This window comes from Aegilops tauschii, chromosome 2, assembly GCF_002575655.3.
Source record: "Aegilops tauschii subsp. strangulata cultivar AL8/78 chromosome 2, Aet v6.0, whole genome shotgun sequence".
Classification (NCBI taxonomy): domain Eukaryota; kingdom Viridiplantae; phylum Streptophyta; class Magnoliopsida; order Poales; family Poaceae; genus Aegilops; species Aegilops tauschii.
Window position 1 is genome coordinate 344,364,831 of NC_053036.3, and position 27,331 is coordinate 344,392,161.

General features: G+C 44.3%; 2 protein-coding genes across 2 annotated transcripts; both read left to right on the top strand.

The window, feature by feature from the left end:
- Window positions 1-3,657: 3,657 nt before the first annotated feature.
- Window positions 3,658-17,984, top strand: LOC109767604 (importin beta-like SAD2). The gene is made up of 22 exons (XM_020326348.4): window positions 3,658-4,148; window positions 5,613-5,748; window positions 5,822-5,909; window positions 6,786-6,938; window positions 7,087-7,249; window positions 7,331-7,515; window positions 7,591-7,764; window positions 8,256-8,401; window positions 8,502-8,625; window positions 8,700-8,880; window positions 10,378-10,537; window positions 10,612-10,653; window positions 10,725-10,843; window positions 10,936-11,134; window positions 11,686-11,817; window positions 13,301-13,404; window positions 13,496-13,675; window positions 15,263-15,402; window positions 15,493-15,632; window positions 15,958-16,112; window positions 17,030-17,162; window positions 17,248-17,984. Exons 1-22 carry the CDS (start codon window positions 4,059-4,061, stop codon window positions 17,397-17,399), a joined length of 3,096 nt encoding a protein of 1,031 aa, XP_020181937.1. The 5' UTR covers window positions 3,658-4,058; the 3' UTR covers window positions 17,400-17,984.
- Window positions 17,985-20,925: 2,941 nt separating this feature from the next.
- Window positions 20,926-26,943, top strand: LOC109767602 (probable aldo-keto reductase 2). The gene is made up of 5 exons (XM_020326347.4): window positions 20,926-21,294; window positions 21,381-21,581; window positions 22,718-22,890; window positions 22,982-23,084; window positions 26,350-26,943. Exons 1-5 carry the CDS (start codon window positions 21,067-21,069, stop codon window positions 26,686-26,688), a joined length of 1,044 nt encoding a protein of 347 aa, XP_020181936.1. The 5' UTR covers window positions 20,926-21,066; the 3' UTR covers window positions 26,689-26,943.
- The last annotated feature ends 388 nt before the right edge of the window (window positions 26,944-27,331 follow it).

Genomic DNA, 27,331 nt, shown 5'->3' on the forward strand with positions numbered 1-27,331 from the left:
CTGGCGCGCCCCTCCTTTGACTGGATGGCCCTATGGAGAAGGAAAGGGGAGGGGGTGGCCCCTCCTGCCTTTCCCTCCTAAGGAGAAAAGGGAAAGGGGGGGGCGCCACCTCCTTCTTCCTTCCTCCCGCACTCCAGATAAGGAAGGGGGGCGCCACTTGGGGGAGTACCCCAAGTAGGATTCGGCTTACTTGGGGGCGCCTTCTGGCTGCTCCCTCCACCCCCACCTATATATATGTGGGAGGGGGCGCCTAGCACAACCATGACGTTGTCTTAGCCATGTGCGACGCCCCCCTCCACCGTTTACACCCCCGGTCAATTTTTCGTAGTGCTTAGGCGAAGCCCTACGGAGATAGCTTCACCATCACCACGCTGTCGTGCTGCCGGAACTCATTCATTACCTCGCTGTCTTGCTGGATCAAGAAGGCAGAGGATGTCACCGAGCTGAACGTGTGTAGAACGCGGAGGTGTCGTACGTTCCGTACTTGATCGGTTGGAGCGCGAAGAAGTTCGACTACATCAACCGCCTTATCAAACGCTTCCGCTTACGGTCTACGAGGGTACGTAGACACACTCTCCCCTCTCGTTGTTATGCATCTCCATGGATAGATCTTGCGTGTGCGTAGATTTTTTTTGTTTTCCATGCAATGTTTGCTAACAGTATACCGCCCCATAAAACCCGCCATGCGTCACCCTCTGGGCCCGACAGCTCGATGGGCCCCGCGCTGTTTCGCTCCTAACGGTTGGAACGTGCATGCCGCGGGCCCCGGGGCTACTGTCGGCCCAGTGGGAACCAGGGTACCACGGCCCATCTGCCTCTAGCCAAAAGGGCGGCACCTGGGCCTGCCCATGACAGGTGGCCCTGCTCCGGCCGCTCCACAAGGAGACGCCTCACGAGGGGCGTGCCTCGCGATGCCCCTTGCCGCCAGGCAGAGCCCTACCGAGGCCGCCAAGCACCGGGCTGCCTCGCGAGGCTCCCCTCACAAGGTCGCCTCATGAGGCAGGTCGTACGACGCCGGCCACGGGGCTTCGAGCCCATCACATGGATGACGTCCCGCTGTCAGGATAAGGACGGTGGGGCATGACCAACCCCGGTTTCCATTCTGGTTATAAGGGAGAAGCGATGTCTGTCTCCCCCAAAGCAAGTCCCAAAGCATTTCCTCTTTGGTGAAAGAAGATTAGGACGGATCGACACGCCAGAGCAGAGGTCATCGCCGAGCCCACCAGTGCGTCATGAAGACTACTTTACCAGGTGGAGACCGCCTTTAGTGAGGAGAGGCCTGGGCGCCTGTCCTCCTTTGAATTGCCGCCCTATGGCCACCCTTTCCCCCTCATATTTTCGGGGAAGAGGGCCAAGGCACTACAAAGGGGCAGCACTGCCTCCATGTAAGGGGATCGAGCCATTCTCCCAACCTCTCATGTACCTCGAGCCACAAGCTCTCTATTACAGAGCAATCCAGCATAGGCAGGAGTAGGGGATTTACACCAGCACGATGGGCCGAACCTGGGTAGCTCACACATCCCCTTCGTGTCCGGTGAGAGCCAGTGTGCCAGTGGCAGTCCAGCCGTAGTTGTCGCAGTGTCTTAGGTCGCCAAGCAAAGCCCCCTAGAGTTCGAACCCTAGTTCTTGGAGAAGTTTCTTGGACGCAGATCCTAGACTCCGACACATACCCCACACATCATATATTTTTGTACCACATACACACATCATCTGAACATAATGAACTTACTTGCAAACAAAAAACCAATTTGCTAGCACATGCACACACATCATTTATAAACCAAGCAAGATTATCAAACAAACAATATCACATACAACCATCATCTCTCTTGATAATATCCCATGCGACAACATATGCAAACATTAATCATCTATAACCAAACCAAGATCTCAAACAAACCGTACCATATACAACCATCAAGTGTTCATCATATCTCTTCATGTGGGTTCCTATGACAACGTATTGATAGCCTATATAGGCACAAATCCGAATTAATATGGCCTGAAAATTCAACAACGCATCATCTAGTACCTATCAATCATCTAAAATAATCTACCAACTACAATGTTTTCCCTAAAATGAATAAACCATCTACTCATCTAAGAACCGCCATAAAAAAGAAGAGGATTCAATCGAAATAAATTGGAGGGAAGGGGCAAGGGTACCTTGAGGATGCTTAGGGGCCTCAGATCCATGAATTTGAGGGGTGGAATGAGTATATCTTGAGGATTTGGTGAGGGGTGAGGGAAGGGGCGAGAGAGAACCCTCTCTGTTCGTGCGTTAGCTCGATCGTCGCCAGAGGATAGGGAAGATGGAGTGGGTTGGGCCCGCGCGGCTGGATGACTTATCAGGAGAAAACACCACGGTCTGTGGCGTTTTGGGTCGAGGGTAAAAGCCGAGGTCTATGATGTGTGGACGAGGGGGAAACACCAGGGACCATGATGTCTCCCATGCAAACGAGACGTGTTGGCGTGACCAAAAAAGGTCGGATACATATTTTTTCAAACGGGGTGAATTCGTGCTTAACTTAGCCAAAAAGTTAGAAAAGTAATTTCGTACGAAAAACCCCACTTTAACGAAGCGTGACACGTGACGACACTAGGACGCAACATGTGCAATGCTCCCATAAATGACCTCTGAAGAGTTCATCATCTCTCTTCATGCGGGTTCCTATGACAACATATGAATAGCCTGTACAAGCACCAATCCGAAATAATATGGCCTACATATTCAAGAACACATCATCTAGTACCTACCAATCTTCTAAAATTGTCCACCAACTACAAAAAATTCCAAAAATGAAGAAATTATCTACTCATCTAACACCACCCAACATTGAATATTAATGCATAATAAGAAGAGGATTCAACTGAAAAATGGAGAGAATGGGGGAGAATACCTCAAGGATGCCCAGGGCCCTCAGATCCATGAATTTGAGTGGTGGAGTGAGTAGATCTTGAATATTTGGCGAGGGGAGAGGGAAGGGGCGAGAGAGAATCCCTCTCTGTTAGTGCGCTCGGCCGCCACAAGAAGATAGGGAGGATAGGGAAGATGGGGTGGGCTGGGCCCGCGCGACTGGATGACTTATCAGAAGAAAACGACATGGTCTGTGACGTTCTGGGTCGGGGGCAGGGGGGTTTCCATAGTGTTTCCCCCTTTGCTACAACGAGCCAACACAATATGTGAGCCAGGGGGAAACGCTAGGGACCATGCGTCTCCCATGCAAAAGAGACACCGGGGATATTGTCGTGACCAAAAAGGTAAGATAATTTTTTCTTTCAAAAAACGGGGTCAGTTCATGCTCAACTTGGCCAAAAAGTTAGAAAAATACTTCGTTCAAAAAAACCACTTCAACAAAGTGCGACACGTGACGTCACTAGGACGCAACACATGCAATGCTCCCATAAATGACCATCCAAAAGAATGCGAAATACTCCCTCCGTCCCAAAATTCTTGTCTTAGATTTGTCTAGATATGGATGTATCTAATACTAAAACGTGACTTGATACATCTGTATTTAGACAAATCTAAGACAAGAATTTTGGGACGGAGGGAGTATGATATGGTATGAACATTTATCCATCTAGGAGTATATTAATCGGATCCAAAATTTCACCCTTAATACTGGGCCTCGGGTTCGGACGAGGGCCTTTGCTGCTGCCGGCAGGTGGGGGGTGGTCGTAGCAGCGGCACACGCGCAGCAGGCCGGGCTTGCTCTTGCTCGGGCTCGGCCGAGCAAAACCCCTCGACCAAACCCTAGATTTAAATACCCACCACTACTCCACTGATCCACCCCTCCTTTCTCTGCCTCGAGCACGCACGGCACGGTGCGGCGCGCACGCACGCACGCTTCTCAACTCCCCCAGGTCTCCGCGACCGCGAGGCCAGAAGTGGGAGGAGGCGACCCCGACTCTGCCCACTCGCCACCCCACCCCCGCCCCCCTCCTTCTCCACCACCCCGCGTCGCCGATCGAGAACCCTAGTTCGGGGTTGCGGCCTCGCCCCTCCCGCCCTGCCGCCGCCGCCGTCGCTGCTCGAGCTCGGCCGGCCCGCCGCGATGGATCTGTCCAACCTGACCCTGGTGCTGCGCGCGGCGCTCAGTCACGCCCCCGAGGAGCGCAAAGCCGCTGAGGCCAGCCTCGAGCAGGTTAGCCCCTCCACTGCCGCCTTGATGCCGCTCTAGCCTCTCGCTCCGTTGCTTGCATCGTCGACGCCGCTATCGGGAGCCTGGGGTTCCTGCCGCGGCGGAAGGGGTTGGATTGGGGGTAGGGGTTCGTCGGATCACTGCCTCGCGCCTCTACGCTGTTCCGTTTTGCCGTGGAATCCTGCTCAATCGAACCAGTCACGTCAACACATCTTCTCTGTTCCGTGTCGAGTTGATTGCTGTTGCTATGTTTTCCGTGATCTGGAGCTAGGTTACTGAATTGGATCAGTTTGTACCGGTGATCTGTATGAGCTTCACTTCTGGACCGGTTTGATGCTTGCTGCCCGTTGTCATCTAGTTCGACTTTGTTGTGGAGCTATGCTCAGTGTTATTAGCTCATGCGAGTGGCATTATTGACTTCCAGCTCATGAACACCTCAGAGTTGGTAGGCTTAGCAACCTGTTCAATCAAGCAGGCTGCCATTACAGCTCAAACTATAAGACAGCATATAAATTTTAAATCTTTTAGTGGCATATAATCATGTACTCCACACACAGAGCACTTATTTAACGATGAACATTTGTACATCACAGTGGTGCTTGTTTTCTCCCTTCCTTTTTAATGTCACAATATAATATGCTTTGTAAGGATGCAGTCAAATCTTTTCACAAGATTGTAAATTTGTTGGAGCAGAGTGATAATATCCTTCCTTTTAGCTATCTGCACACCTCCACTTGGACGAACTGTCTGTGAAGAGAGTTTCTTAGCCAACTTCCGTGCATAGAAGGAGCTGTTTGCTATATCGTTATATTTGTTGTAATGACGCTCTCGAGTGCACTGCATTTTGGACAGCGCTTGTTTACATATTATGTAATTGAAATTATTGTTCATGAGAGCGTACTGAGTGTAAGACCATCAGTGTTGAAACTGTATTCAAGCTGATCTGTATACAGAACAGACAAATCTACCCGGTTGCCTTAATAACCTATTGTAAGTGTGTTTGCCTATAGTTATTAATCATATATGAAGCGACTGCTGCTGTGTTTTCTGAAGTTCAAACTTGTTTTTGTTCTTTTATTGTATAATAGTGTATTTCAATACTACAATATGCGCTAACAAGAATTTGAGCCAAAACCAACACTCATGGAAGATTTAGTATTTTTAAATAGAAAGTTACCATGGACTCAGAAGATTGCAAAGCTGCTCATATGTTCTTGTTTTTCTTAGAAACTTAATTTGCATTTGTTTTTGATTGATGAATAACTACCCCTTTTCCAAGGATGAGAAATGGATTAACATACCCAAAGGAATAATGCAGAATGCTCTAACTAAGCTGGCCATTTTGTTTTGCATTGTTCATTCTTATTCAGTGTTTCCTGTCTTCTTTGTTCTATACATGTTGCGATGCTATATGCATATATTATTTCATTTCGGACCCTTGTACTGAAGTTCCTGTGATTCCTGCAGCTTCAGTATACGCAACAACATCTGGTGAGATTGTTACAGATCATCGTAGATGGAAGTTGTGATATGGCTGTGAGACAGGTCGCAAGCATTCACTTCAAGAACTTTGTTTCAAAAGCCTGGTCACCTATTGATCCTGGTACGTGGAGGGTAATACCTGGGCATTGTTCCCTTCATTTTGGTAACTTGACAATTTTTCTTCCTTTCTGTAGATGAAACACGTAAAATTCCAGAAGGTGACAAGTCTATGGTTCGTGAGAATATACTGGGCTTTGTTACTCAATTGCCTCCACTGCTAAGGTAAAAATAACTTTGCCGCAATCCACCTGTCCTTTCCTTAACAAGTAGTAACGTTTTACTGTCATAGCTGCTTGCTACAATTGTACTGCTCATTTTTTTGGTTATTTTGTTATATTGTCAATTTTTTTACCAGATAAACTGAATTCCAGTGCCTGTAGTTTTCAATGGTGTATTTTTTTTGAAACGAGGCAAAAGACTTGCCATTTTCATTGATTAATAAGAAGAGAATTGCCCGGTTAATTGACGGAAAACCGAGCTAAAACCAATACAACCCAACCCATGTGACATGGGCACCAGCGGCCAATCTGGCCACCGACATGAAACCTGAAGCTGCAAAAAGAAAGACATTCACCGAGGAGTCGCAAGCGTCATCGTCATCACCGGTTGCCTCGAACGGGCGACTCCGACTTCACCATAGAGCTCCAATGGAGGGAAAATAATGTTGACCAATTCTAGTTTCGGCCTACATATACTTCATCTTCCAGCTAGTTGCAATTAAAAATGAAGCTTTTATGTTTTTCTTTATGCTGCTTGAAGTTCCATTTTGTTTCTAATAGAAGCAATATGTAGTAAAAAAATATTGACTTTGCCTTCATGAAACACATTATGGGTAATAATAGACGCTGGCCTGTTGTTAGTTCTTGAATGCATCTGTTCCCTTTTTTTCCTCAGTATTAAACCTCCATTTGTAGAGAAGCATTATACAAAGTATTTTCTCGAGTTGTAATGCGGCCACATGGTAATTTTTTTTGGCTAGCCATACCAGTTCACATATTCTTGTCTTTATAAAATTTCTTAATGGCGAAAGCATAACATTTGGCATTTGTTGATGAGAAACATATGGATAATTGACACATCTTTCATGAATATCTTTAGAGCACAGCTTGGAGAAAGTATCAAGACCTTGATCCTTGCGGATTACCCTGAGCATTGGCCTAGTCTTCTACATTGGGTTACACATAACATGGAATCACAGGATCAAATTTTCGGAGCACTTTATGTGCTAAGGATCCTATCCCGGAAATATGAGTGAGCATACATACCACCTTTTCCATCTATCATAAATCTTCTTTACTGAAATTTTGCTGTTGGTCTTGATGACATTGCAGCACAATGCTTTTGTTTTACTTCTATATGAGTTGGCACACTTATCCTATTTATATGCCTCATGGTTTAGGTTCAAGTCAGAGGAGGAAAGGATACCTTTGTATCAAATTGTTGAGGAGTGTTTTCCTCGTTTGTTGAATATATTCAGCACACTTGTCCAGATTGCCAATCCTCCAATTGAAGTTGCTGACTTGATCAAGCTGATCTGCAAAATATTCTGGTCCTCAATTTATGTACGTTCATGGTCTTAGTAATTTACCCCTCCCTCCCCCTTTTTCTTGTACGCTTATGCTCTTGTCATGTGCTTTCTGCAGCTAGAAATTCCAAAGCAACTGTTTGAACCAAACATCTTCAATGCATGGATTGTTCTATTCTTAAACTTGTTGGAAAGGCCAGTTCCATTGGAAGGGCAACCATCGGATCCTGACGCTAGGAAAGCTTGGGGCTGGTGGAAAGTCAAGAAATGGATTACCCATATCTTGAACCGTTTATACAGTCGGTCAGTATTGAAAGAAGTTGGTTTGTTTTTCATTAAATCATTATTTTTACTTGGTTACTCATTTGTCATTGACAGGTTTGCTGATATGAAGGTTCATAAACCAGAGAGTAAAGCTTTTGCTCAAATGTTTCAAAAGAACTATGCTGGAAAAATTCTGGGATGCCATCTACAGTTGCTCAATGCAATTCGCACTGGTGGCTATTTGCCTGATAGGGTTATCAATCTTATCCTTCAATATCTCACCAACAGGTTCGTGGGAGACTTTTTATGCAGCAGCATTATGTACTTCCAAAGGACAAACCAGCTTTCATAATGTTCAGATTGCCACCTTCCATAATTTCTGGTTTCTGCATGTCCCACTAGTCATGAGCTTGCTGTGCATGTCTCTCTATGCATGTTAGATAATTGCAGCAACGCAACTTGCTCTACTGAGATTACTAATGTTACAATTTCTCTTTCATTTTCCATCTTTCCTGTGAATGTATAATTTGCCTAGCAGAATGTACCTTTAATAACTACTGTTAGATTTATGTTCTTTCTTTTTAAACATAGTTGTTTTTTGTTTGACATTTACTAGCTGTATGTTGAAAATTTCCTGTTTGGCATATTTATCTGTAGCTTACTGGATATCTCCTCATATGCATGTTGCATCACTTACTCTATCTACCACGTAAAATATGTGTACCTGGTGATCTTTAAATGTGCGGTGACTAACTGTAATGGGTTACTTGTTCTTGCAGTCTCACAAAGAACAGCATGTATCAGCTGATGCAACCACAAATCGACATAATTCTTTTTGAGATAATATTTCCACTAATGTGCTTCAATGACAATGACCAAATGTTATGGGATGAAGATCCGCATGAGTATGTTCGGAAAGGCTATGGTAAAATTGCACGATCAAATTCCTCTCAATGATGTAAGGTAACATGCACTATTCTCAGTGTTCATCTGTTTACTCATGATGCCATTTTTTTTGCATACAGATATAATTGAAGATTTGTATAGTCCTCGAACAGCTGCTATGGATTTTGTCAGCGAATTGGTAAGAAAACGGGGGAAAGGCAACCTACAAAAGTTTATCCAATTCATTGTGGAGATATTCATGAGGTATGCATCGTTTTTGTGATTTGTGCTGTGATCCTCAACCTTATGAGCTACCTAATTCAAGAATAACTTGGTAGGTATAATGAGGCATCAATTGAAGTGAAGCCCTATCGCCAAAAAGATGGTGCCCTTCTTGCCATTGGGACATTATGTGATAGGCTGAAACAAACTGATCCGTACAAGGCTGAGCTAGAGCGAATGTTAGTTCAGCATGTCTTTCCAGAGTTCAGTAGTCATGTTGGACATTTGCGTGCGAAGGTAGTATGCTCCAACTTAGCCAGCAGTTCTACCTTTTGTTCCTTATTATCGTTTAAACATTCAGATCATGTGTACAATTTGTTGAAGCCTGTGCATTGAAGCGTTCTACCTTTTTTAATTAGAAAGTTAGAAATATGTTTATTTGTCCCAGAAATTTGCCCCACCTCAGGTCCAAAAGCTACCATGTTCACTTGTACTTTTCCAAGATACCTCTGTCCACTATTGCTCTTTGTAACAGCCTGTATAATAGTTTAAGAAAAGGTGCTGTGAATTTTTCATCTTAAAACCAAACACAATTAATTGTGTCTTGTGAATATTCTATCCACTACCGCCAAAACGTCTTATATTTAGGAACAGAGGATGTATTCCTGCAACAAGTTCTCATTAAGGAAAGGGCTGAAGGGCGTGCTTTAGGTTCTGGATGGTCTAGCCATGAGCCAGCAATTCACTAGGGAACGACACACAACTTTTCAACATGAAACAAAATGCTAATCTAAGTAGTTCTCACAGCCTAAAGTGAAGCTTGCCCTCCAACGTTCTACTTCTGTTTTGATAGCATTGTCCACCGTTCTCATATCATGCTGATAGCCCTGAAAGAACTGGCTCTTTCTTCCAAACTGAATATTCCAAGCTGCATGCAGTCGTCCTGATTGAAAGCTGCCAGATCCAGGAGCAACACGCAAAGAAGTGCTGTACCGTCTCTGGCTCTTGTGCATAGAGGACAGAAACCATGGTTGGGGAGCTGACAGTGCGCAAGGTAACCTGCAGCCAAGCAATGGTGTTGCAGCTCAAGCCAAAGAATCAACACTTGAGCGCTACATTATCTTAACAAAATAAATGAGGACAATGGAAGTTAGTTTGTTCAGAGAAGGAATCCTTATGCTCTGACTTAGCCGGACTACTGAAGTTTGGGAGATAAGCGCCAGAAAATGGCGTCTTCTCTTGTATCAGAAAAGGAATTTGTCCAGATGCAGTTCAAGTGACAGATGCTAATAATCTCTTGAGCTGAGAGAGCACTGTAACCACCTTGGATCCAAGTGTTACTCTCAGCACCTGGGCTACCGCCTTAGATTACTTGATATTAGGTGCCAGCAACCTAACCAGAATGCCATCAAGTCTAGTATTAGTCCATGAGAAGATGAGCTGCTGACCACAATCTCAAAAGTTGACTGCACATTGTGACCACTATTGTCATATTTTAATTAATTGCTATCCTTAGGGAACCCTTTATTCAAGTTTATTTTAATGGAACACTTTATATGCTCTGTTATAATCCAAGTTTATTTGTTTAATAATTACTCCCTCTGTCTCATAATTTAAGACGTTTCTTTACACTAGCGTAGTGTAAAGAAATGTCTTACATTATGGGACGGAGGGAGTAGTATCAAAGTTCTTATTTTTCTTTATTTCTATGGTTATGCTCACCTTCCCTAAGTTTTCCTTGATGTACTCGCTACTTCTATGTGACATCAGACTAATATATTATATGGGCAATAGGCAGCATGGGTGGCAGGGCAGTATGCGCACATCACCTTCTCAGACCAGGACAATTTTCGCAAAGCTATGCATTGTGTTATCTCTGGTTTGCGTGATCCAGAACTTCCTGTCAGGGTCGATTCAGTCTTTGCTCTCCGTTCTTTCGTTGAAGCATGCAAGGGTGAGCTTCTTGATACCTAGTCAGTTATCAACTTTGTTCTGTTTGTTCCTTACAATTTCTGTTCCATTCTACAGATCTGGATGAGATCCGTCCTATCCTTCCACAGCTTCTTGATGGTAAGAACTACTTTATTCAACCTTGGTAGGAATGGTGATTTTGTTGTGGTTTGATTGTTTTTTATTTGCAGAATTTTTTAAGCTTATGGGTGAAGTTGAGAATGAGGATCTTGTTTTCACTCTCGAGACAATTGTTGATAGATTTGGTGAAGAGATGGCACCATATGCCCTTGGCTTGTGCCAGAGTTTGGTATGTTGGCCCTTGATTTATGTTTAACTCAATATGGTCACATGCTGCACTGAATCTACCTTCCTGAAACTTCATGCTTACTAATTTTATAGGCTGCTGCCTTCTGGAGATGCATGGCTAGTTCAGAAGCTGATGATGAAGTAGAGGACTCTGGTGCTTTGGCTGCTGTTGGTTGCTTACGTGCTTTAAGCACAATCCTTGAGTCCATTAGCAGTCTTCCCCATCTTTTTATCCAAATAGAGCCCACTCTGTTGCCTATTTTGCGCAGGATGTTGACTTCGGATGGTCAAGGTATTTTGTTGTCTAATTATAACAACGCAGCATGTTACATTTCAAGGATGTGTATAGCCTCAACTGGTTGTTTACACATCAGTTTTGTTAGTCCCTTACTGGAACTAATCTTGGTTGTTCAGGATATTGATTCCTCTAGATGTAGTTAAAGCGAACTTAGACATAATTGGTTTCTGAATTGTGGTAGTCTTCTCTTTCTTTAAACTTTCCTTTTGATGACTGATAAAACCTTTCAGCTCATTAGAAGCTTGTATAGATGTAGTTAAAGCGAACTTAGACATAATTGGTTTCTGAATTGTGGTAGTCTTCTCTTTCTTTAGACTTTCCTTTTGATGACAGTGATAAAACCTTTCAGCTCATTAGAAGCTTGTAGGTAGTTACAGTTATCTCTACCATCCCTCCCCTAAATGTGCTAGGAAAGATGTAAGAACTCGAGAATTATTAGCGGTTTGAGGGAGATGACGTTTTTTGTGTTAATATCAGTTTTGATTTTATAAACTTTGTTTCTTCTTCCTTTAATTTGTGCTGATGCATTCGACTCTGTTTTGCAGATGTTTATGAAGAGGTTCTAGAAATAGTGTCCTATCTGACCTTTTACTCACCAACAATTTCTTTGGACATGTGGAGCTTGTGGCCATTGATGATGGAGGCTCTTAATGATTGGGCCATTGATTTCTTTGAGAGTAAGTCTAGTTTTGAACAGGTTGCTATTAAATTTCCTATATACTGGAAACTGAATTCTAGATCATGCTCATTTCTTGCTTTTTGTCTGTTACGCCTTCTGCGTCCAAATAATTATCACTTCTGAGGAAAAAAATCTTTCCAAATCACTGGCACTTTCCTAGACTACCTTGATTATCTCCACTCACACCCCTCACTTTGCCACCTTTTTAAGTGCTTGAGATATAACTGAAGTACTATGGTCATATTTCATCCAAAACATAGTTTTCCTTGGTGGTGTCTTCATTTGGTTATTTGGATACCATGCTACTTGTTATATTATTTTTCCATTTCCTTTATGTTTGCAAGTTGTATTTGTTTTGCTCTGTGTCTTAATTAGCTGACTAGTTTGCATGTGATTTTGTCATGCTCATCGATTAGTTATGTCCAAATAATTTCTCAGTGATGAGTTTTCCTTAGAATCAGGAAACCAAAAAACAATAGTAACTTCGAAGAACAACATGAACATAGCTGCTTGCTCTTTTCATATAAGCACTTGATGTTGGGGTGGGAAGATTCTCGCTGCTGACTGGTGGTGGTCGCCTGGTCGCCATGGGCATGTCCCCGGTACAGGAAGTTCTCATGCGAGTGTTTGCATGCGAGGGACACCCACCAAGGGTTAAACCTCTTTGTCTTGTTGGACAGTGTGTCCATGAAGTATCCCTGGTACATACTGTCTATTCTTGATGTTTATCCAGCCAGATATGTCACTGGTGATGTATCTCCACCTTACTGTGTCTGATGAGGTAGTGGATACCATTGCCCTACCAAGTACGGATGCTCCACAGTTTTTCCACCATGTACACATCTGTTACAATATTGCTTGGTGAGGATCAAAGGTCAAGTGACATCCGTAGTTTGCTTTAGAAAGACATGTTATCTGGGATGAACATGTTTATAAGTACTACCTCCGTTACCTCCGTCCCATACTAATTGACGCTCAAACGGATGTATCTAGACGTATTTCAGTGCTAGATACATCCGTTTGAGCGTCAATTAATATGGGACTGAAGAGTATGATTTTCTTTTGCGTCAAAAGATCTCAAAGTTCTATGGTACTATGGTATTTTTTAGAAATCATAATAATATACGAAAGACGACGCAACATCCAAACAAGTCCAAAACCAGCATCATGATGTCCAAAACAGTAATTTAGCTTAGTGGTATCTGATATCTTTTGGGTAAAATGCTAATTCATTGGCGTGTTGTTTCTCTTTTTAGATATATATAAACAACAGGCATGTTGTGTCTTTTCTTGCTCCATTTGACATAATTGGTACAGTATCTGGTCTGGTCTGTGGGCTGTTATTATAAAGTGCTTATCTGCTAGGCTACTTGTTAGCAAACTGGCCTGGTAGCCAATCTCCTACCAGTTGGATTAATTTTGATAGACATACATTATTTTTTTACAGCAGCTCGTTGTTAAATACTTTTGTTGCCGTGCAGATATTCTTGTCCCACTAGACAATTACATTTCTCGTGGCACTGAACATTTTGTTACCTGCAAAGATCCTGATTATCAACAAAGCTTATGGAAAGGACTGTCATCTGTGAGTGTAGATTTGATTCATTTTTAGCTTTAATTTGTTCTGAATGTTTAAGTAGTTCTGCTCTTACAGTGGCATATCAACATTTCTCTAGGTTATGACAGACCAAAATATGGAAGATTCAGATATTGTGCCGGCACCCAAGCTCATTGAAGTGTTTTTTCAAAACTGCAAAGGGCAAGTTGATCATTGGGTTGAGCCGTATCTCAGGCTTACGATTGATAGGCTCCGTCGAGCAGAGAAGCCTTATCTGAAATCTCTCCTTGTGCAAGTGGTATGAAATGTGCATAATTCTCTTTATCTGTTCCAAAACATGCTGACCAGCTAAAGGTCTCTATCATAGTATGCATTATTTGGTTTTGCTGTTTTTAGCTTTTCTGTATCAGTTGTGCATAAGTAACGTCGTCTGTGAGTATAGAGTAGACTTGAGTAGTACTTAAAAAATAGATGATATCTAAGTGTAGTGTTAAACATAAATGATCAACTTAAAATGTATTCCGCAGCCTGGTTTGGTAACCCTGAGCTGTTAACTGTTGGCCTGCCTTTACCTCCCTTCTTTTGGTCACTTTTCCAAAGCGAACTATTAAGACCCCGTTTGGATACATAATATTTTGGAGCTCTCTTGAAACACCATTGTTTCTGGAAAATTAGAGTTCTAAATAATTTGAGCCATTTGGATATAAGAAAGACTATTCTTGTAAAATGTGGCATTTTAATAGTGTGCATGGATGCATGCAATCTTGTGTTAATTATTTGTAGACCGGTGAGTTCAAAGAGTTCCGTAAAAAAAATACTCTCCTAAATACTTTAACTGCTTACCACAAACTATAAAGCTAGCTAGCCAAATACACTCAGGTAATTATATATATGCATGAATGCAATCTTATTTAAATTAATTTTAGATCGGCTTGTTGCAGACTTTCAGAGAGTTAAAGTAAAATAAACAATTCTCCTGGATAATTTAGTTGGTAAACTCACCTGGGTTTTGCTAATACTGCAGAAAACTGTTAACACTTGTGAGCTCTGCCACTCCATAGATGCAACATTTTTTTTTGCAATTTTAAATACATTTTTTTTCAAAATAATTTGATTGCAAACAGGGCTTCTGTAATTGAAGTACCTTGTTTGCCATGATTTACAGTAACTAATCAGCAATACTAACCTCAGTTTATTGAACTATGTGATAGACTGTCCAACTGCTTTATGTTGGGTACGTACTGTGCTCTGTAAGAAATTATATAAACCAAAATCATTATGATCAGTCGATTCAAACTTTAGATTCATATGGAGCAACCATTTTACATGTTCATGGGGTTCATTTTTGCATGCCTTTTTTCCTGAAGATAATTTCTGACGTGTGGGGTATATTCAGAATGCAGCAAGATATATAACGCCTTGTTCTTGTTTGTAAAATGTTATTTTTTTTCCTGTGAAGGTAAAGCACATATGGTTTTCTAGGCCTACAGTGCCATAGGTCCGTAGCTATTGCTCAAAGTAAAATCACTATATAATTTCATGTGTCTTAAATGAGCACATTTGTGTATTTCATATTGTATGAAGCAACCTCATGTCATAGTAGGCAGACCATGTGTTCCTTCTGATTTCTGGCCTACAGTGCCATAGGTCCGTAGCTATTGCTCAAAGTAAAATCACTATATAATTTCATGTGTCTTAAATGAGCACATTTGTGTATTTCATATTGTATGAAGCAACCTCATGTCATAGTAGGCAGACCATGTGTTCCTTCTGATTTCTGTGTCTAGAAATGATACTACTGATTGCGTGGGTTGGCCCTCTTGACAGCCATGTACTCATGTTGAGTCAGCAAAGTTACTTATCACACTCTCCATGCCTACTGCAGATAGCTAACGTATTCTACTACAATCCCTCGTTGACACTTGCAATGTTGCACAAACTTGGAGTTGCGACAGAAATTTTCAATCTTTGGTTTGTCATGTTACAACAAGTGAAAAAAAGTGGCAAGAGGGTGAACTTCAAAAGGTAAGTTTAATTAGCTCTTGCTTGTAAAATGATTCCTTTGTGTTTATTTGCTGTACTGACTCGACAAATGGTGTTTCGCTTTATTTTCAGAGAGCATGACAAGAAAGTCTGCTGCTTAGGATTGACTTCACTTATTGGCCTTCCAGCTAATCATATTCCAGCAGAGGCTCTAGAACGCATTTTCAAGGCAACACTTGAGCTGCTTGTTGCATACAAGGAGCAAGTTGCAGGTGCATCTCTTGTTTATTGTATGATATAAAGCGCTAGCCCTTGAAAAACTACCCTATATTCCTGAGATTTCAGGCACCGGGTTGATTAAGCACTTCCATATATTGTTTCACACTTTTGCAAATCAAGAGTTTCCTTGTATTCTGTCAGAAAAAGTAGGAGAGACTCCCACTGCATATTTATACAAGAAAAAGAAGGAAATAACATACAAAGACTTCCAACTTTATTTTGTCTTTTGCTGTTATAGAACTTATATATGTAGTGTATTAGTGAAATGCTTAAATTTCTTCTTCAGTTAAATCTTAATCTTTTGCATTAATATACCAGAATCTAAGAGGCAAAATGATGCTGCTGATGATGATGTGGATGAATTTGATGCTGATGAAGAAGAGAATGAGGAGGATGAGGATGATGGGGAGATGGGGGTTGATGACGAAGATCAGGATGAAGTAAATAGTCTTAATATACAGAAACTAGTACAGGTTTGTTTTGTTACCTTGTCTCGAGTAAAATTTGCATTCGGAGATCTTATTGGCATGGTTTAATTTTTATTTTATATATGCCCACCATGTTAATTTTATCTACAAGTGCTTGTCATGATGGAATAGTTAATAGAGCTAATGCAATCCCTGGTGAAGGTGCTTATTACCTTCAAATATGAGCATCAGAGAATCGCCAAGAGGAGGTCATTACATAAATACGTAGACTGCCTGGTAGAGTTCCAGATCCCAATTTTCCAGCCAACCAGCTCCTGATCCTTCCAAGTCTTGAGGATCTGGACCTGTCTCATAAAAGCATACAGAAGAGAATATGCTTGATTCTGGCAGCGATTAGTAAATAAGTCCTAAAAACAATGTTATTGGCTATAGAAACACTGAAAGAGAGGTCTGGGATGAAAGGGCTGCTTCAAATATATGTATGTTGGGAAGTTGGGTAGCATTGGCAGGTAACTTCACCTTGCTTTGGACTTCTGAGGTTCACAGAAGATCTCTCCTCTGGTAGGCAGGGGCGAATGGGAGCTGGGGCCTTAATCTGCATGAATAGCACACCTCCAACGGTACTTTAGATGAAATTTTTATCTTCAATACTTGGTACTCTAGGGAAAGATGCTAAGTAAAGCGCACACTTCACTTGTGGCTTCATAAAATCACCTGCCCTTGTTTCATAGGCCTGTTAGCAGCTTGATGAGCCTTTTGCCTCCCTGTGTACACGGACACAGTTCATGTGCCTTAGCTGCACTGGAAAGAACACCTCAGTCTCCTTTTGTTGACAATGTTGTCTGCAAAGAACAAGTGAAAAGATCCTGTAGCAAAGATGTCACATAAGCATTTTGGGTATAATTTTCTTTGCGTTTTTATAGCACCCTGTGATCACTCTTTACACCCTTGTGGTAATTCAGGCAAGAGGTTTTCAGCTCCATGATGAGGATGATGATGATGATGATTCTGATGATGATTTTAGTGATGACGAGGAGCTGCAGACCCCGATAGATGAGGTTGATCCATTTATCTTCTTTGTTGGAACCATCCAAGGTAGAGAATATTTCCCACTGTACATTCTTTTGCAGTATTTATTGTGCCCAAAAGTTGCTGACAAGGCAATAATTATTTTGTCCAGCTGTACAAGCATCCGACCCAGCCAGGTTCCAGAGCCTTATGCAAACACTGGATTTTCACTACCAGGCACTGGCTAATGGCGTTGCTCAACATGCCGAGGAAAGAAAAGTTGAAATTGAGAAAGAGAAGTTGGAGAAAGCAAATGCACAGTGATGAATGAATTATAGCAACGGTTGTTTGTCTTGAGTTTTGTTGCAGGCCAGTGCCTGTGATTTGGTGATCGCAGGCAATGGGTTTTTGCAGCCTTGGTCTACTTGTTTTTGGAGGCCTGAGGCACACAATTCTTGGAATAGAAGAAGTCAACAACAGAACCATCGTGGGATAATCTCTTGCAGCCTCGGTCTATTTGTTTATGGGCGGTGCGAGCCCTACGGATGATACTACACACTTGTTATGATGCTGTTTTGGTCCAGAGCTCCGGCTCCGTTTGGTTGATGGAATTTGTTAAATGAGCCCTGTGGGTGGGGCGCGTCCCCAAGTTGATTTATAGCCTGGAAGGTCCGTGTAGAGTGTATATGATTGGGCGGTTATCGGTGGATTACCAATACGATGGTTTCATTTTTTCTTTCTGTCGTTGCAGGATTCAGTGAATCCAGTTTTGTCCGTACAATTTGTTGAACATCGCTCAAGCATGTCTCTATGGTTTGACAGAGGCTGGTGAAATAAACTTTGCCTGCATCTGGTAACCTGGATTTGGTTATCATCACCACCATGCAATACAGTATTTTTTTTGGGTGATATTTGTCGTCCGATCATCATGAGCATTCCTGATTTGTTGCATTCTGTACACTGCATGACCGAGTGCAGTCAAAGGAAGAACGAAGACGGATACTTTGAGATCTGACCAGTATGGCCGAGCCCAACGTGCTTTACCTATTCGGCTTGCATTATATTTGCTTCTACTTACTCTGTTCCATTATAAAAAATATGTTAAAATATACTTTCATCTATATAGGGTTTAATGCGTTTTTTGAGGCTAATTTTGACCAAATGTTAGAGCAATAATATATGACATGCAAGTTACATAAAGCATATTGTTAAATTCGTATGTGAAAGCAGCTTTTAATTATATAATTTTTACATTATACATCTTTGTACTTCTATTAATCTTATCAATAGTTAAAGATGGTCATAAAAAATACATTAGATCTTATATAGATGAAAGAAGGGAGTATAAAAATCAAATAAACATTATACGAGTTAGGCGTAGACCGATTGACAGAGCTAGTCCATGCCTTCACTCCAGCTACCCGATCACGATTCTCATCTTATTATTTTGTTATTTTCTGGGAGTCTTGATCATGACAAAACAAACATTCTTTATAACAATTTATATATGCGTGGGGTGCATGGCAATTTAAAACAAACATAGAAAATTACAGTGTTTCTCAACTAAACCCGCCATCCTCGCGTCAACTAAAGTTGACATAAAAATGTTTGATTTGCCATGGGTAAATCTTGAACATTTGGGATTTATCATTTTCGTACTCTTTTTAGAAAATCAGAGTCACTTTTCTGGTCATGTTATTAAGAACAAAACCGGTGTACAACATGCTACGGATGTTCAGGTTTAGCAAAACGGTAAATAACAGAGAGCTAAAGCAAAAGGCAGAGCACTGCTTGCAAGCACGCAAAAGATTCGAAGTGTAGTGAAGATAAAATCATACTCCCTCCATAAACAAATATAAGATGTTTTAGATATTTCAATATAAGCTACATACGAATTGAAATGAATGAACAAACACATTAAAATGCATCTATATACATCTGAATCAGAAAAAATTTAGAAGGACTTATATTTGTTAACGGAGGGAGTACTACATATTGCAAAGAACGACGTCGACGCGAGGAGAGAGAAGAAAACAGGAAGCTCTCAACTCCTTGTCCGCCGCTACGGGAAGTGGTGACTAACAATCAGATTCAATGATTGATGCTGGGCTAGGAAGGCTTGCTTCCATGAGATCTTCTCGCTTCTTGGTGGTGAATTAGCTCATCTCCATCTCCTAAGATGTGAGACAATGAATGGTCATCCACATGAGAGATAACTCCCCAGTTCATCTAACTGGTTCATGATATTGACCTTTCTCAACCACCTTGTAGAGGCAGGGGTGCTCTCAGCATTATTGTTAAGTGAGAGCATGAACACTCCATTTGCTCTTTCTTCCGGAGGGCAAAAAATCACCCAAGTTCTAACCGTTTTCGCTTTTCAGGATTCTTCACCAAATCCGTTTGATGTCCATCCCGAAGACATTGTAAAAGACATGCTATTCCTATGTTTTCAGATACTTCATACCAAACAGTGACATAGTTAGAACTAGGTGCTTTTTTATTGGCTGTCCAAAACACGGCAATAGATTCAAAGACCTATTGAAACTTCACAGAAACTAGAGATAATTGGCCTAACATTGGAGGCAACCACATAGTCAAAAGCTAAATGCTGAATGGACTGTAATTTTAGCAACATGCCTTTTCTTCAAGTTATCTTTTGTACCTTGTTGTGAGCTAATAACCAGAGAAAGATATGTGCCCTCAAGGGGGTATCCAAACCTTCCAAACAGGTTGTACTCCTCTGAAATTAATTATACCGTATAAGGAACGACTAGCATAATGGCCCTTATTCTCTAGCTGCCCGGACCCGGGGCGTTCTACATGCCCTCTCCGGTGTTTTTAATCCGAGGCAGCGATTTGATATGTAGATCATGACGACCAACCTCTTTTGATCTATATTGAGTTATTGACTGAATTCTTGATTATTGCTTCTATAAGTTCATGAGTTTCAACAAGTTTGCTATGCTAAAACGGGGTTAAAGACTTCAACACCCTATGGACTTAGATGTAATTTTTATTTTTTGTATTTTTTAATGATAGGTAATACTCCCTCCGTTCCTAAATATAAGTCTGTTTAGACATTTTAAATGGACTACAACATACGGATGCATATAGACATATTTTAGAGTGTAGATTCACTCATTTTACTCCGTACGTAGTCACTTATTGAAATCTCTAAAAAGACTTGTATTTGGAAACGGAGGGAGTATTTAGTATATGATCCTCTTAACTGGCGAAAATCCACTAGGAGGGGTTGACATTAGCTAATGTTTAGATAGCAGTTTTAGTTATACGAGGGGTGACAGTTTCTTCAGATAAGAGCGTTTTCCTTCTAAAATTGTCACCATTTAGTTTCACATCACAACTAAAACCATCAGGGCAAACCAACCTGTGGTTGGATGGTTAGAGGGACAGTGGTATCTTAGCCCACTAGGGTTCAAGTCCTGGTGCTTGCATTATTCCTGGATTTATTTCAGGATTTCCGGCGATGCGCTTTCAGTGGAAGGAGACGTTCCCATCGACGACGAGGCGCCTACGGTGACTTCGTAAATCTCAAGATGATATGCCGGCTCAGTCTCTCGGAGATGCTCATAGGGGTAGGGTGTGCGTGTGTGTTCATAGGGTGAGTGTATGCGCGTGTGTATGAGCGCTTGCGTCTGTACTGATGTTCCAAAAAAAAAACTAAAACCATCAGGAAAGTGCGTAAGCTTGCCGCCCCCAACAAATGGCCAGATGACATTACCGTTAATATGGCCAGTTTGCACGGTGAAGGAATGAGACGGTCAGCTGGAGGTGAAAAACTACCTTCTCTGGCTGTCCCACACTGATGCCGCCATTCCACCAACCTCAGAAGTCAGAACATCTCATACCCTCGCACGAACAATAAAAAGCTTCGAGAACGCCTAGCTGCTCCCCATTTACGTCAGAGCCACACCAAAACTACTACTATCCGGAAACACCCAGACCAGCGGGGAGCACTACCTTGACGATCATGGCGACCGCTCCTGCTACGGTGGTGCCGCGCCTGAAGCTGGGCTCCCAGGGTATGGAGGTCTCGGCGCAGGGCCTCGGCTGCATGGGTATGTCCGCCTTCTACGGCCCGCCCAAGCCCGAGCCAGACATGGTCGCGCTCATCCACCACGCCGTCGACGCCGGCGTCACCCTGCTCGACTCCTCCGACATCTACGGGCCGCACACCAACGAGATCCTGCTCAGCAAGGTCGGTTATGTGCTGCAATCATGCTCAGATCTTTGATTTATGAACGCGCACTAAAGGCGCTCGATGTAATGCTCTGCTCGTGACAGGCGCTGCTGGGGGGCGTGAGGGAGAGGGTAGAGCTGGCCACCAAGTTCGGCATCTCGTTCGCCGACGGCAAGCGGGAGGTTCGCGGGGATCCGGCCTACGTGCGGGCGGCGTGCGAGGGCAGCCTCAAGCGGCTCGGCGTCAGCTGCATTGACCTTTACTACCAGCACCGCGTCGACACCAGGGTGCCTATCGAGGTCACGGTGAGTCTCATGTCCCCAACTATTTTTTTGGTTTGTTTGTTTTTTTGGAGTGACTTTTAAATTTGTTGTGGTTTTAGTTATGGATACGTACATACAATTTGAGAGTGGGGACTGCTGGTGAGAGAACTCAATTTTTTCTTAGAACAGAGAGTGGGTTGGTGGAGGCTGGTTCACCGGATGGTTGGTGTCTTACGGTTGTCCTTTAGGGCAACTCCACTCCAACGCCGATCACCAAACCTCCCCTAAACGTTCGGGCTGGCTTGTCCGGACATTTTGCCATTCAATGGTGTCCCTTAAACGCCCGTGGACGCGTTCGGACGTCCGAATTCCCACAAACCGGTACCAAACCCAGGGAAGGTTTGCGGGCGTATGGACTCGTGCTACGTTTGCGTCAGACTACACGACCCCGCCCAAACCCTTCCAGCACCTTCTGCTCCAGAAACCTCGCCGCACATCCATGCCGCTCAGCACGGATGCAGAGCGGATGCGACTGGACGTCCGCCTACCCGAATTGATGGGCAGACGGACGTGACCGAAGGGTTGAATGTGCCGGCGTTCACATCGACGTGGCAACCGAGAAACCTACTTCGGCCGCTGCGTCGCATTGAAGTGGCATCGGTCTGCCTGCCCTGCTATTTAAGCAGGCTGGCGTGCCGACCAACCCCATCTCCTCTCCTCTCGTCACACCGCCACCTCACCTGTCCTCTCCTCTCCTCCACACACCGCGATGAGCAAGTCCGGCAGTGACTGGTTCTTGGCGCCGGCCGGTGGATCCGATGGAGTGAGATCCGGATCGTGGCGCTGCCGTCCTCCACCGCTTTGTCGGTGAAGGAGGAAGTCGTGCTCTCGTTTGTGTTTTTGGAGTGGTTTTTATATTTGTTGTGGTTATAGTTATGAATACGTACATACAAGTGGAGAGTGTAGATTGCAAGTGAGAGAAGTCAAATTTCTTAGAACAGAGAGATGGTTGGTGGAGGCTGGTTCACCGGACGGTTGGTGTCTTATGGCTGTCCTTTATCTGTACACACAACTGTCGGACTGGTCCTTTTGTTCTCACTTTATTATGTTGTTATATGATGTAAGCCATGCCTTTGTTTTTTTATGTTGGCAACTAAATTTACTTGCCACCTTATTAGGTTGGAGAACTCAAGAAGCTTGTTGAAGAAGGAAAAATAAAATACATCGGATTATCTGAAGCATCTGCATCAACAATCAGGAGGGCTCATGCTATTCATCCTATCACTGCAGTTCAGATGGAGTGGTCACTGTGGTCAAGAGATGTCGAAGAAGACATAATTCCAACTTGCAGGTATTATACAAAAACCAGGGATCCAGGGCATTTTGTTTGTTGAAAAGTCGGGCGCTTTATTTATCATAATCATTTTACTTGTAAATTTCAGAGAACTTGGAATTGGAATTGTTGCTTACAGCCCACTTGGTAGAGGATTCTTCTCAAAAGGAGCAAAATTGGTTGACTCACTATCAGACCAGGACTTCCGCAAGGTGACTTCCCATGACATTGTGGCTGCAACTTAGAGCATCTCCAGCCGTTCGGCCCCCAGGGGCCTGAAATAGCGCCGCTTGGGGGCGAACCGGCGATAAAATCGGCTTGGGGGCGGCCGGTTTCCCAGCCGCCGCCCCAGACACCGGTTTTTTAAAACCGAACTCGGCCGAAATTCGTCCAAACACAGCAGAACTTCGGCCAAACTAGGCGATTTCATTGATATTTGTACAAAAACTAACAAACATAATTTAAAACAACTAAATCGACAACTAAAACTACTACTGCGCCGCCGCCGCCGTTCTGTGGGCCGCCGCCGTCCCTGCTGCAGCCCTGACCAGCGTCGCCGATGCGTGGGGGGTTGGACGGCCCGGGCGCCTCCTCGTCGTTGTCGTCGAGGACGACGACGCCGCCCTCCTCATGGCCGCGGCGCCGAGCGTAGATCTCCTCGAGGGCGCGGCGTTGGCGCGCCATCTCCTAGCAGACATAGTCCTCCCGCGCCCATCTGAGGGCGGTCTCGTCGTTGGCGGCCATGTCCTCATGCTCCTTCACAGGGAGCAGCCCCGGCTCGGTCTTCGGCCGGACGAGACGGGACGAGGGAAGGGAGGGGCGACCGCCGCCCTCGTTGATGACCAGGGCGCCGCCGCGGGTGCGGAGCCGGAGCGGCGTCTCCTGTGGCTCCGGCTTGACGGGGCGGAGTGCCGGCGATCCGGAGGACAGGGACCCCGACGACGAGGAGGTCGCCGTCTCCATTCGTCGCGGCGTCCAGGAGCTGCCGCAGCGGCGAGAGAAGGAGGGGGCCACCGGGTACTCCAAGCGCGGCGTGTTGCCGGACTCGATGTACTCGAGGACGGCTTCGAGGGTACGGCCGGGGACGCCCCACCATTGGCGCCTCCCGTCGGAGTTGAGGCGGCCGCGGGGCTCGACGCCGTTGGTGGAGGCGAGCTGCTCCTCGTGGCGGCGTTCGAAGTACGCCGTCCATAGCGTGTTGCTGTCGGGGGCGTACGTCGGCTGGTTCCGCGTCTCCGCCGGCAGCGACGACCGGATGCGGGCGATCTCGGCCCGCCGTTCAGCTCCGGTGGGTGCCGGAGGCACCGGGACGCCGCTGGCGCTGGGCCTCCAGGCGCCCGACACTCGCATGTCCGGCGGGGCCGGGTAGTCGGCCTCGTAGAGGAGGCGCGCCTCGTCCTCGTGCAGGTGGCAGCGGCCGTAGCTGTTGGCCGCCGCACCGTCGCCTGGGTAGCGCTCAGCCATGCTCGTCGGAGTGGGAGAGAGGAGAGATAAGCGTCGGGCGGTGAGAGGTCGAGAGGGGAGAGGGTTCTGTGGCGATCGAGTGTGAGCTCATCGGTGAGGGAAGGGTGGCTTTTATAGCTGGGTGTGGGCGGCGAGAGGACGGCCGGCGTGTGTACGCGTGGCGGGAGCTGGCGGGACGCGCGTCGCCGCGCGCCTTCACTGCGCCGCCCGTGAGGCATCAATGGAGGCTGACCGGTGCGGCAGCACGACAGCCTTCGCATTGATTCCCGCGGGAACCGAGTTGATGAGGACGACAATGGCGCCGAGTCGCTGACTTGGCAGGCCCGCCAGTTTTCGCGCCAAAAACGTTTCCCCCGGCGCCCCCAGCGCGCCGGGTTCGGCCTGGGTCCGCCGGCGCCAAATTCGGCCCTAACCGGCGAAAAATGGGCTTCTGGGGGCGCGTCTGGGCCGATTTTTCGGCGCCGGCGATAAAAAAGGGCCCGGGGGGGGGGGGGGGGCTTGTTGGGGGCGCGTTTGGAGATGCTCTTAGTTCTTCATTGTCATCAGATTTCTAAATGTGCAATGATCCAAATATTATGCTTATGCATGATGGGAATGATCCTCATTCCCTTGATCCTATGGAAACTTTTTTAAAGCATTGCCTTGCAAAAAGTAGTTGTTTTGGACATATGTCTAGTCAAACTCCAAAACTTGTGGTACTGATATCTTATTCGATAAATTGTCGATGTACCACTACAAAGGTAATTATTAATGTATCACTTCAAACACGGTAATTCCTATGGTGCCATTGCAAAGATGTCAAAGTTCAAATGGAGCACTTCTGTGGTTGAAAATTTTGAAAATAAATTCTTGGGTGTATATTATTAGATGAATAGCAAATCTTGTCGCTGTGTTTTGTATTGATCTCATGCACAAGGAGTTCATCCAAAAGTCCGAACTAATGCAGAATGGTGAGCATTATATTTCCACATCCCATCACGCCTAGGCTGCTCCTAGCCTTAGATATGGCATCAATGTAGGCTGCAATTATTTTTATTCAAAAATGTGTTTGTCGAGTCTTGAACTTGCGACCTCTTGGCTCTGATACCATATCTAATTCATGCATCAATCAGTTCATACAAAGTCTGAACTGATGGCGAATGGTTGGCAATATATTTCAACATTTTGTGCCTTATTTCAGCATTTTCCACCTTGGGGGTAGTTTAGGTGTCCCTCAAAATATTGGGTACCAATGATAAATTGATCCTGTTTCACCTCTTTGCAAAGGTACCACAGCAATTACCATGCTTGCATTGATTCACAATTGCATACATTTGCAAGGGTACATTGACCAAATGTTTCTGGATTGGATACATGTGTTAGACCTGCACCTGCTTTGTGTGGCATGTCCTGCATGTATGCATGGTACTCTATCATCACGGTCTATTATCTACTCTCTTTAAGGTTACCTCATGTAATCCATTTACTCTAGTTATTCGTGATCAATGAAATGCAATGGTGTGTGGCAAGTGTTAGTAGTCTACTACATGGTATTACAGTGTGTCCGCTCTTGTACTCTGTCACTCCGATGATTGCTCTTTTGTTCCCTGCTCCTTAGCACTTCTGCCTCCCTATCTGTCATCTTCCCCGGGGGCAGTAGCTGTTACTCTATTGCCGGCTTTGCGTTGTGCCGAAAGTTTTGGTAACTGGCCGATATTTTTGGTTATTGGTCAGTTACCGGCCTTACTGGTGTGCCCCGGTAAATGGTCATACCAGAGAGGGGGGGAATTACCATTTTGACTGTTCATGCAAATTCGAAAAAAATTGTCAACTAGCATTTGAACTTGTAAAGCTACTGGTAACAAAGTATATTATAATAAAAATGCTGCGAGGACCATATCATTGTCTAAAATCACAGTTTTTTTGTGAACTGGCATGAGTGTACATACAAGACTTGTCCATTTCTCCTATAAAACTGAAGTGGAACTTGTACTACCAGTTTGATCTTTTACTGATAACTTTATACTTCTACAGAATTTACCTAGATTTCAACCAGAGAGTCTCGAGAAGAATGCCCAGATATTTGAGCGTGTTGATGCGATGGCCACAAGGAAAGGATGCACACCATCACAACTTGCCTTGGCTTGGGTTCACCATCAGGGAAGCGATGTTTGCCCCATACCTGGGACAACAAAAATTGAAAATTTCAACCAAAATATGGGAGCATTAGCTGTGAGGCTCACACCAGAGGAAATGGCTGAACTCGAGTCTTACGCGGCTGCAGGTGATGTCCAGGGTGACAGGTACCCTCCAATGGCTAGTACTTGGAGGGAGTCTGAGACCCCTCCATTGTCATCTTGGAAAGCTGAGTAGACAGTTTCATCTCTTCAACAACTACAGTGTTTACTTTTGGTGAGAAGGTAAAAGCAGGGTACAGTTGAACCCAGGATTTCGTTTTCCATTTCTGCAGATGCATGTATATGAGCTGAGCTGTGACGTGTGTATGTTATGCTTGGTTACCGATTTACTCCTGCTTAAAACAATGTCATTGCTACCAAGGCTTCTGTATTGTATTGACCAACAAAATACAAGTGATGTGTGATATTAATATGTCGGCAGAACGAATAATCCTGTTTAAATTATGTAATTAAACCGTTGGCAGAGTATGTGCAGTGGTGCAGAGACCAACAGTGGTTACCATAGATAGTTCAGCCTTTACATGCCCAAACAATCCAGTTTGGAAGATAGGAGCGAAGACTGCCTTTTTTGGGCTTCCAGAATAAGCTGCCTCCTACCAGCTTATTCTAGAATAAACTAAGTAGAGGGCAGCTTATTCTGAAAGCCACCAAAAGAACTGGCCCTAGCTTGGTTCTGGAGCAATGTAAAAGTACTCCTTCTCTTATCTAAACGCTATTATATATTTTTACGAAGGAAGTACTTCTTGTGGACGTTTATCATCTTGACTGGAGAATCACCCTTGACGTGTTTGATTGCGTGCATCAACCCCTCACGCCCT